Source organism: Dendroctonus ponderosae, unplaced genomic scaffold, assembly GCF_020466585.1.
Source record: "Dendroctonus ponderosae isolate FM_Combo_2020 unplaced genomic scaffold, Dpon_F_20191213v2 Dpon_F_20191213_1, whole genome shotgun sequence".
Lineage (NCBI taxonomy): Eukaryota > Metazoa > Arthropoda > Insecta > Coleoptera > Curculionidae > Dendroctonus > Dendroctonus ponderosae.
This window is the reverse complement of record NW_026017110.1, coordinates 17,586,486-17,597,169: the sequence shown is the minus strand read 5'-3', so window position 1 is coordinate 17,597,169 and position 10,684 is coordinate 17,586,486. Positions and strand designations below refer to the sequence as shown.

Genomic DNA, 10,684 nt, shown 5'->3' with positions numbered 1-10,684 from the left:
AAATAAATGCATATAATTGCATATTTGGAATAAAAATTATGCATATATATGCGCATATTTTGATTGAATTTAACTGCATATATTCCGCGCTTTAGTAATAACACTTAAAAATACTTGCTTTGAAAACCAGAAATTACAGAACAGTTTTTCCCGCTATGTTACTGATACAAACTTGAAAACAAATAAGTTTACAATTTTTCTTCAAGGGCCGCTCCGTCTCTGTGCTTCCATTCTTGAAATGGTATCGTCTGTTATAATTGGCCGAAAATCTAGTATTACAAGTAACTCAATTCCCTGTCCTTGTCTTAGCCATGAATATAAAAGATAGAAGTGATTCTCCACAACACTAACTACTCTATCGCTCCATAATAATTGAAAATTGGCGTTTACATCAAGGTTATGTGTTATGTCCTTTCACCTGGGCGTGTTGTGAAAATTTGTCATTTTCAGTGTCCCATTTTCCAACTAGTAAAATTTTCGTAATCTCGGTATGTTTAAGTCTATATATTGCATCTTGGTATTTGGTGTGTCCGTTTGTACAAAAGACAATCCTCTGTAAATAGCTATAGCTAGTATAGTATACAATACATTTTATTTATTTTTCCAGTTTTTTTCTTGAAAAGCTTTTTCCCATTTTTCGGTTTGAAGAGTAACTTCTTATTATGTCGCCGACACCTTTACCTATGCCTGGGTAAGCATGTAATCCGTTTGTATGCATGCATTAACACCATAGTGATATTTATATGCATGACATAATTTTATCTTCTATATGGGCTGCTGTTTAATCTAACTTCCAGTTTACCAATAACCATGCTGCATAAGAAGTCAATGTTAAACTAGGTTTCTTCGTATTAGATGTTGTAAGTGTTCTAACACTCAAACTAGAGTAACTGGGTATACAGTTGCTGTTTATCGCATGGAATAAAGGAGTGGACGGACCTAATTCGAACTATAATTACACAATTTTAATTAAACAGACACGAAGATCACTTGACTGGAATAAATTGAAGATTTTTTATAAACTCTTGGCTGTAAGCTCCTACCTTACTTTTGAGCTAAATAGCCCAAAAATGGCAGAAGCCATAAAGACGGACTTTAAAAGTCTTGTAAGATTATTTCCTCTCCCTGTAGAAAGATTAAAAGGTCTTTAGTCATCAATTAAGAGAAATAGTTCCTCTAACGAGAGTGAGAACATCCTGTATAATAAGAACACCATAGGTATAGAATACGCTGGAACATTGTCTACCTATACACGAATTGTGTAAATAACAAGAAAATCTAAACTTCACACAATCGAAGACAACTAAAATAACGAGTATCTTAAAAACGATTATAGAAGAAAACTTAGATGTAAATTAAGAATGCAAATGCCATTAAAAACCATCGATTATGCAGCTCTTTTATCTGCCTACAAAGAAAGAACAGTTGTTAAAAGCAAATTTGTTTTGTCTGAAGACATCTTTTAATTTTTTTCCAATGGCAAGAGAAACTGTAGCTGCAAAAAGAAAATGCAGAAATTTAACGAATTTCGAAATGAAACACCAAAAATGTGTGTAGTATTTAATTTTCAATAGTAATAGAACCATAGAGAAGATCTATAATTTTATTCGCAATAAATTGTGCCGGACAACGCAAGTTCACAATTAAAATAAAAAATAAGTTACAGAATAATACCAACTCACAAAAAAAATATTTTTTTAAAAGCGCAATTTTTACAGAAACCCGTAAAATGTTTTCATTGTCATTTTTCAAAATTCATTGTTATGTAGGCGATGCATCGCATAATTCTAATTTAATTGCAAAAAATTTTAAAGATTTGGTATAGATATAATACAGATCAAAAGATAATTTATCTTTTGAGTATAGGTTAGGAAATGCAATCTGCAATCTCATATAGGGTAAGAAAATGGTAGATGGAAGCTTGTGATATGGTTTGTATGTATCTTCTTCTGTATGTGCTTGACAACATCCATATAACAATTCCTTGTTTGTTGTTAAGTTTTGAAAAATTGAAACGAAATCTTACTAGTTGAAGAAGAACCAATATAATCAAGACCATGCTGAAAATGGTTATAGAAGCAAATGAGGTAGTAAGCATGAGATCGACCACAAAAATAATACTGATTATTAGAGCAATCACCGAAAAGTCTAAAGAATTCAAGGAACTTCTCCAATTTTTCATTTTAAGCAAAGCCTTAAAAATGGGATTTTAAATGAAAAAAAAAAGACAAACAGTTTTGGTTTTCTTGGAAAAATTTTAAAAATCAGTTGTCCTAATAACCGGCAATGGCAGGAGGACAAACGATAAATTGTGTTTAAAATATCTGAAGATATATATAATATGAACAAACATAGCGAAAAGGTATAATAAGACCATCGAATAAAACGACAGGTTGGTAGATGGACCCAGGTTTTGAGTATTGTAATTTGCTTCATAACACCAAATAAATCTTGAACATGATTATGTTTATTTCAGCTGCAGAATCATTAATCTAACATATTTTTTAATGACTTTTTGTACATGTTTACTTTAGATGGCACTTAATCAAGTGGTGAATTTTGATTGTTTAAAAAAAAATAGCTAACACATTTTTGTTGATTGTTGCCCCTATAATATAATATCATATAAATAATCAAATTTTTCTTGGTAAAATAATATTTTCTTTGGTGCAATTAAAAGTATCACTAGGGAATTTGCATTAAAGGAGAACCTAACTTGTTTTCAACTTTACGTAATTAATGGTTATTCTTATCGGCCACTTGAAGTTAAATCTCCAAACCCGCAATAATATAAAAATGCAAATATTGATCTCCAGATAAATTCAACCCGTTGATAACAGTGGTATGACATATATACAGTTGGAAGTATTCATTGGGGTTTTGCAACTCAACATAACATTGAAAACAGTACTTTAGCTTTAAAATATTAGCAAACTTGCAATACACCAGAGAACTTTCACTAGAATAAGAATGTTTTATTTTCTTACCTTTACCTTCTAACAAAGCAAGGCAAGATAAGGCTGTGTGTCTGCACTAATTTTTGGCGTGCTAATGCAATTGCTCGCTGGATAAATTCAAACGAAATATAACTATATAGATAACCGATCTTTGATAAGGATAGACAGAGTCAACATCATTGTATAAAACTCACAAAATTAATAAAATCTATTTATATGTCGAATAGTGATCTCAGTTTACCGTTGATTTTTTCTATTTTCGTTATTGTGAATTGACAAAGTGCAATGATGAATCCGCGGGATGCATCACCGAAAATTCCGGTACTTGGCGCAATAGAGAACAGTCTTTTGGCGCAACGAAGAGCGTCGAAGGGTTCCAAAGATGATATAAACAGTAGTTATTACCAATATGAAGTGTATGATAATGTGCCTTTAACACCTTTAAACAATGCACCCTTAAGTTTGAAACAAAACCTTGAATCGCCGATTCAGCCTTCTAAACTAACATGGTAGGACCGATTTATTATATAATTATTTTTGCATATGTGTTGTTTGGTGGAAACGCTTTCGAGAATAATAAGCGAATGAATGACTCAAGAAATAGTTTCACAAATTTCCTTTCAGGGTGGTTAACCTGGCCAGTATGTCCAGGGACAACATGCTTTGTTCGAAATGTGGCGAAGGCTTTGAGCCCCAGGAAAAGATTGTGAATTCAACTGGGCAGCTTTGGCATCAGCAATGTTTTGTGTAAGTAATCAGAAAGTACTTAATTGGAGAATGATGATAACATTGTCTTCTTTCAGATGTGCCCAGTGTTTCCGCGAGTTTGCAGATGGCGTTTTCTACGAGTACGATGGGAGGAAGTACTGTGAACATGATTTTCATGTTCTGTTCGCTCCGTGTTGCCAAAAATGTGGCGGATTTATTATAGGTGAATATTTAAAATTTATTATTAATATTAAGTTAACGCTACCGAATTTTTTACGCTTAAACCATTGGTCCATTGCGATAACAGGGTGAATGCAAAAAACTATTAATTTTAGAATATTTCGTCTCTAATTTTGACTTTTGTTTCCCAAATTGCTTTTTTCTATTTGGTTTTTTATTCCTTTATTGGTTTATAAAAGATTTCTCAACTTTCAACTGACTGGAAATTCAATATTTTGCTAGATTTAGGTTTCAAAAGCATTGCGGGAAGTTTTTTTATTTTCAGTAGACTTCAAGTAAATTTGTTCAAAGTTAATATAAACAAAGTAACCGTTCTTAATTTGGATGCCCAAATAGTTTCACGCCTTTATTTATTTATTTACTTAATACCAGAAAATAAATTACATATTAATTGTAATTCTGCAGAGGTAAATAAATTACCTGTATTTTTTTTACAAACTTCTTTTTGGGTATTTCGCCTCAAAAATCTTAAGACAAAATTTCCTCACGTCTTTTATTACAGATTGATAAATAGTGCTCCTATTTCGCAATAAGAACGAATTATTTATCAAAAAGTAATCAAGAACTATCACCTAGAGGGTATACACACTTAGGCTCAAGCTGTAAGAGAAAATTCCAATTAGTAGAGAAATTAATTTTAAAAATTATTTTTTCAATTTTCAAAAGAAGTCCACTATTTGTTCCACTATTGATAATTTCGTTTTTGTGATACAATAATGTTTAGATTGCTATAAATCTGCCTCTGGAATCAGCGAACAAATAATTGGACAATTTCACTGAATTCATATTTATTTCTTAAGCTATCTCTAATGGGTGTAGAACATATTGGTACTGAAAGACGCAGATACCAAAAGAGAATTGAGTTAAAAAAATAGTTTTAGTCATTTGAAATTTTTAAACTGTGATTATTTGTAGAAAATACATGTGAGCAGCTAAAGACACTTTAAAGCAAGCCAAATAAAGTCTATTTCGTCCTCTAACAGCCGACGAAAGAGACAGGTTCTGATCTTTTTCCGTTTCTGAGAAATTAATTTTTAATCCTTTCCAAAAATTACAATTTTCGGTCTGCGATTGGAGCGGGGTTATCAGATTGCAAATTTAATGTAAAATTTCGATATAAAGTGGAAATTTGGGTGTGCCATTTAATAAGTCAAAGATGACTTCGGTTGCGCTTTTATGGGACACAATTTTTAAGAAAACTTAAAAAAAATTGGTTAATTAAAAGAAACGAATTTTACCAATTAGTTGCCTATCTGCAACTTTTTATGCGCAATGAAGCACTGTATTGAAATCGGTTCCATGATGATTAAATTGGTTTTTGAGTCAAAATTTAAATATTCTCTCATCTCAATTACGCGTTTGCCCTTTAAACTATCTTCAGAAAAAACTACAATTTTTTTCTCAACTTGTTTGATCTAAAATTTGATTCTTATTGAAAAGTGGTAGTACCATTAATAAAATATCCACGATGTGTGAATTTCCTCAACAAACTAAATGTGTCTATTCTATTATGTCAGATGAAGCCCCTTTTCCCTTTCGTTTCTAAACTATTTTACGATTCGCTAACATGATAAAAATTACTTTATAAAATTTGTTTTTAAAAAATGAAAAAATTGTCGTTCCAGGTCGAGTGATCAAGGCGATGAACGCTTCATGGCACGCAGAATGTTTCCTGTGTGAAATGTGCAAGCAAGAACTGGCTGACACTGGGTTTATAAAAAACAGCGGAAGAGCTCTGTGTCACGAATGCAACGCTAAAGTGAAAGCCCGAGGTCTGGGAAAATACATCTGCCATAAGTGCCAGTAAGTGACGAAATATGGAACCTTTTTCTGCTAGTAAATGATATGAAATTTCAGTGCAATGATCGATGATCAACCACTGAAGTTCCGCGGCGAAGTGTATCATCCCTATCACTTCAACTGTTCCACGTGCGGGGTTGAATTAGATGCAAACGCTAGGGAGGTTCGCAACCGTCCTGGATTAGCCAAGAATGACACCAATGAATTATACTGCTTGCGGTGCCATGATAAGATGGGCGTACCCATTTGTGGCGCTTGTAGGCGCCCAATTGAAGAGCGCGTTGTTACCGCTTTGGGCAAGCACTGGCATGTGGAGGTACAATCCAAAGTTAAAACTCGCATTCTTTGCAATCTAGTTTTTTCCCAATTTTTCAGCATTTTGTATGTGCCAAGTGCGAGAAGCCATTCTTCGGCCATCGCCACTACGAGAAGAAAGGCCTGGCTTATTGCGAAACGCATTATCATCAACTATTTGGCAATCTTTGCCATCACTGCAATCAAGTAATCGCCGGAGATGGTACGCGACTTTGTCTAACTCCTGACATATCATCACTAATTGTTTTCACACAATTCCAGTGTTCACTGCGCTTAACAAGGCCTGGTGCGTTCACCACTTCGCCTGTTCAGTTTGCGACCAAAAAATGAACCAAAAAACAAAGTTCTACGAATGCGACTTGAAACCTGTTTGTAAGAAGTGCTACGAGAAGTTTCCCAAAGAGCTGAGAAATCGTCTGCGAAGGCAGCATGAAGCCGCCCCTCGAAGGGCTCCAACACCAGTGGAATAACCACGTCCAATGTCAAACTGCAAGAATCTGATCTAATGATAGCTAATATGGAAGTGGGTTCAGGATTTATTGTATTTAATTGAAGCAGGTGTTTAGAACCAGAAAATAGTTTGAAAAAAACATATGCTTGACATGTTTGTCAAGAATTACTGACGATAGAACCGAATCGATTAGTAAGCTAACGCGTCTATTACAAAAAAAAAAACCCTTCTAAAGGAAACTGGATGCTCATGGGAAACTGCCGCTAAAAAGTAATTTGCATTAATTTTTAATAATTTTTAATTTTAATTTTTGAGGCGTATCAAGATTTTTAATAAAAAATAATGAAGAAATTCACGAATTTACATTTTGTCCCTATATTCTTTGATTTGTTGCTAAACGGTCATTTCACTCAAAATTACCAACTCGTATGGAATACTGACGCTGTTGTTGGGCTTACCCGAGTGAGTGACATACAAACTGTTTTTGCGTTTCATTTGAGGTTCTACATTTTTGCTTCAATTTGGTACTATTTTAATCTTGATATACCATTTGCACAAAAGTTACTGCCAACTCTGCAAAAAGGTTAACATATTATCTACTTATTTAATATTTAAAACAATAAGATACTAAGGTGTTCTTTAACTTGACTAGCTAATTGATTTTGCAATTTGAATGAAAATGTTCAACGATAGTGCGACCAAGATTGCTTAGCAAATGTTTATCAAAAGTGATTTCTATCTATTTTAATTTGAATATTTTCAGAAAACTCAATTTATTAAAAAATGCAAACTGTTGCCTTGTTATAAAATGAATAATATATCTAATAGAACTCGCAAAGAGTTATTAATTTGGCTATGATACTCTTTGAATTCAAAAAAGTAAATACGTACAAGATAAAATGTTAAAATGCTGCTTATAAGATTCTCCTTGCGGCAAATGTTTGCTAATTTCATCTGCATTGCAGTCTTCATGATTTTGCAGTTTTCGACGCAGTGAGTGTAACTTGGTCAGTTACTTTCGACAATTTACGATTGTGCCTTAATATTATACAATTCATACACTTTTGTATTCAAACTAATCAATGTAAAAATACAAATGTTTCATACTGGAATAAATCTATGAAATTGTTCGCTTGTAATTGTTGTAAAATTATATTTTGTACTATAATGTATTTTTCATATTATTAATATTTATTAATACTTTTCGTTGTTTGTTATATCTAACTAGTGAATTAATGGAAATCGTAATATTTTGCTTTGCTGGAAAGCCTGAGGATTTACAGTAGAAACGCCATTTTATAAGTGCCTTTTACATGTGCCTTAGATATATGTGTGCTTTCCATTTGTTTTGGAAAATCTCTAATAAAATTGATAATGTTAATAGTTTATTGTTTAATAAACAATTAATAGTGAATAGTTTGTATCAGAATATGACCCAGTCCAGTAAAAGTGCGTTAAAAAAAAATTTAAGTCACAGAAAAAAATACTCAACCGTTAATGGGAAAAAACAACCAAGTTGTTCTCGCTCCTGAACAGAATAATGCAGATGAGCATTAGGAATAAGCTTATACTCAAAAATTTACAATAAATTTTAGGAATATTGCGCATCTTGAAAGTCGCTTGAAGTCTCGCTCATATTTAGAGAACGGATTGAGCCGGAAGCTCCCGTAACCCTTTTGGAATGGAGCCCTAAAATATGCACTTTTTACCTAAATAACATACCCTAAAAACCATCATTTTGGGAATGTTTTTAGTTTTCACGCAAAATGCGGAAATTCAAGAATAATGTGGATCTTGAAAGCCGCTTTAAGTATTTACCTCATATTTTGGGAACCGGTTAAGTTGTAAAGTTCTCGTTGAAAATTGTGCACTGTTTTATATCAAACATCGGTATAGGAATGTTATTCGTTTTCACTTAAAAAACGGAAATTTAAAAATAAAGCGGATCTTAGAAGCCGCTCTAAGTATTTGGTCAATATTTAGATAGCAAGATGATTCAAATTCAATTGAAAAATGTTATTTAATGCTTAAATGGTCAAAAGTAAGAATTCTCTTTTGTCCGTCGTCCGTTAATTCAGAATTTGCTATTTTATGTGAGTTTTATAATACACATTTTATAAACATAAATGACAACATTCTGTCATTCTTTAATAGTTTGTTGATAGGTTGACGTCAAACTGTCACAAATTACAGACTAATAAAGAACAGTTTCTTTAAAATGTGCCTTGTTGCATTGTCCCTAATTGTACGTTAAAAAAAAGCCAGCATTACGGGCCTGGTTATGAGGTATGGTTTTCTATTTAACCTTGTGCAAGTTGTATATCTGAACGCATTCCAAGGCCATAACAAAGACATGTAGAAACGAGAAACTAAATGTAAATAATTTGTCCTCTGAGATGATGCTTTCTCTCTCGTTAACTGGGAGCCGTGGCTCAAGGGGAGCCACCCGCGGTTCCAGCGAATGCCCGCCAATTTCAAATAAAGTAATATAATGGAGTAGTCACTTTTTCAATGCTTCAAAAAGTGTGCAAAACGTATTTAATGGCACCAAATTAGCCAGTTGTATTTGTATAAGCAAAATAATGACTTGGACTCCACTAATACGTCTTGTACATCATTTTCAAGCTAGAAGAAAAATAAAACATAGAAATCATTATAGGATACTTTTATTATTCATTAATGCATTGTTTATTGTGTAACAGGAACAATCCTAATAAAAAAATCCAATCAATTCACATTGAAGCAAAACTTTTACCTGCCAACAAAAAAATCTGCATTTTTTTTATTTGCCCGGCCGCTGGAGAAAAAAAGTTCTTGAAGTGGTACGGAACACTGAGTCACAGAACATACCCCCATACATATAGGGGGGATATTTTGTGCGCTGAGTAGTGTCATGATCGTCATGATACAATGAATACAAGGTAGGATATTAATCGATCAAAAACTCGCTTTTCGTGCGCACATGACGTCACTGGTTGGTCACTGGCTGATCCCATTTAAAATGCATGTAACCTAGACAAATTTTCACTGAATTCAAAACGCAATAGTTCAAAAATGGAGAGTTATATGAAGATGTGGTTTGCAGCATTGTATAGCTCAGTACTTTGAAAATCGCGTTTCGGACCTGATTTGTGCCTATTCGGAAGAAAAATACCCTAAATAATTCTTTACGATATCTCTGATTTTCACCGTTTTAGCGTGCTGTGTTGCCAGAGTGTCATTTGAGAAATCGGGTTGAGCCAAACGAAATAATGAATTAATTGTATCACAATGAATGAATGCACTGTTCATACAATGAATTGATTGTATCATACAATAAATTCATTGTCGTACAATTAATTCATTGCATCATGGGGTCAATGCGTTTGGGCATGTTTGGGAATTTTGTAGACAAAACTGAGCATTTTGCGTTTGCTAGTTGGAAAGTGTACTCTAGATTGTTTGCTACTTTTAAGTGTCGGTTCAGAAATATAAAAAATGCGGTGTGCAGTCATTTCATTTGTATTAAAATTTACATATCATCCGCGGCACCACAAACCGCATATTCCGTCGTAAATAATAGGAAAGTAACATTGGGAAATTGTTTGGACTTCCGTCTCGTGAATCGTAATGTACTATTTCTGCAAGGATACATTTTCAGCTAACGCTATACTTTATTGCACAACTGGCAACTGTGCTAGTCTACAAAATATATACATTTTTGTTACTTTTAATTTTCAAGTCTAAAATCTGCTGCAAAGCATTTTGTAATTATAAGGAAGATTTATAAAAAATAATTAAATGTGACAAAGACTAAATAAGCTATATTTAATCACATTTAGCAGACAGGACAAAAGCACGCCCGGCAGTGATTTCCACTGACGTCACGCAAATCGACGCAAGATCCTACCTTGTATTCATTGTATCATGGAGTATTGTTGGGTTTTTTATTTGGTATGAATCTGTGCACAGATCACAGAGTAACCTCTGTGATCTGTGGTTGGTGTCTGGGCCGAATGCCGTGTGCTCTGGTCTTTGAATATAAAACTAACTAATAGTTTTATATTCAAAGGCTCTGGCTATCCGCTCGTCCATGAATTAACGGATTCACTTTAATTTCCTGGACCCCGGCTTTATCTGTCTTTGTTTTACACGCAGATTGATAACGTAAAAGTACGTGAATGTCGACTTGATTTGATTGAGGCCTTACAGATTTCTGCAAATCTGGGGTTTG

At 33.4% G+C, this 10,684-nt stretch overlaps 2 protein-coding genes and 2 long non-coding RNA genes across 7 annotated transcripts in view; 2 read left to right on the top strand and 2 right to left on the bottom strand.

The window, feature by feature from the left end:
* LOC109532863 (importin subunit alpha-7) overlaps positions 1 to 603 on the top strand; it is a gene marked incomplete in the record, with an annotated part of 6,633 nt that extends 6,030 nt beyond the window's left edge. The window contains 1 exon segment of the mRNA XM_048660941.1: positions 207 to 603.
* On the top strand, positions 402 to 7,887 carry LOC109535285 (LIM and senescent cell antigen-like-containing domain protein 1). Of its 4 annotated transcripts, none has more exons than XM_048660945.1 (8): positions 402 to 488; positions 608 to 691; positions 3,582 to 3,704; positions 3,761 to 3,888; positions 5,531 to 5,708; positions 5,763 to 6,021; positions 6,081 to 6,222; positions 6,282 to 7,887. In XM_048660945.1, exons 2-8 carry the CDS (start codon positions 663 to 665, stop codon positions 6,488 to 6,490), a joined length of 1,068 nt encoding a protein of 355 aa, XP_048516902.1. In that variant the 5' UTR covers positions 402 to 488; positions 608 to 662; the 3' UTR covers positions 6,491 to 7,887. The 4 variants fall into 4 exon arrangements, with proteins under 4 accessions (XP_048516902.1, XP_048516904.1, XP_048516903.1 ...); XM_048660946.1 differs by having other exon boundaries at positions 469 to 555; XM_048660947.1 differs by lacking the exon at positions 608 to 691.
* On the bottom strand, positions 7,668 to 8,791 carry LOC125502528. Its single transcript, XR_007280296.1, has 2 exons — positions 8,290 to 8,791; positions 7,668 to 8,160 (listed from the first exon to the last, which is right to left on the bottom strand). It is a non-coding gene; the product is annotated as an uncharacterized LOC125502528 (long non-coding RNA).
* A 1,165-nt stretch (positions 8,792 to 9,956) lies between these two features.
* LOC125502525 lies at positions 9,957 to 10,633 on the bottom strand. Its single transcript, XR_007280293.1, has 2 exons — positions 10,361 to 10,633; positions 9,957 to 10,152 (listed from the first exon to the last, which is right to left on the bottom strand). It is a non-coding gene; the product is annotated as an uncharacterized LOC125502525 (long non-coding RNA).
* Between the last annotated feature and the right edge of the window lie 51 nt (positions 10,634 to 10,684).

What these genes read in the sequence shown, in the direction of transcription:
- LOC109535285 (XM_048660944.1), top strand. Translation starts at nt 3,243, where the DNA reads ATGATGAATCCGCGGGATGCATCACCGAAAATTCCGGTACTTGGCGCA. An exon ending in TACATCTGCCATAAGTGCCA is followed by an intron (nt 5,709 to 5,762) that starts GTAAGTGACGAA and finishes ATGAAATTTCAG; the next exon opens with TGCAATGATCGATGATCAAC. An exon ending in GCAAGCACTGGCATGTGGAG is followed by an intron (nt 6,022 to 6,080) that starts GTACAATCCAAA and finishes CCAATTTTTCAG; the next exon opens with CATTTTGTATGTGCCAAGTG.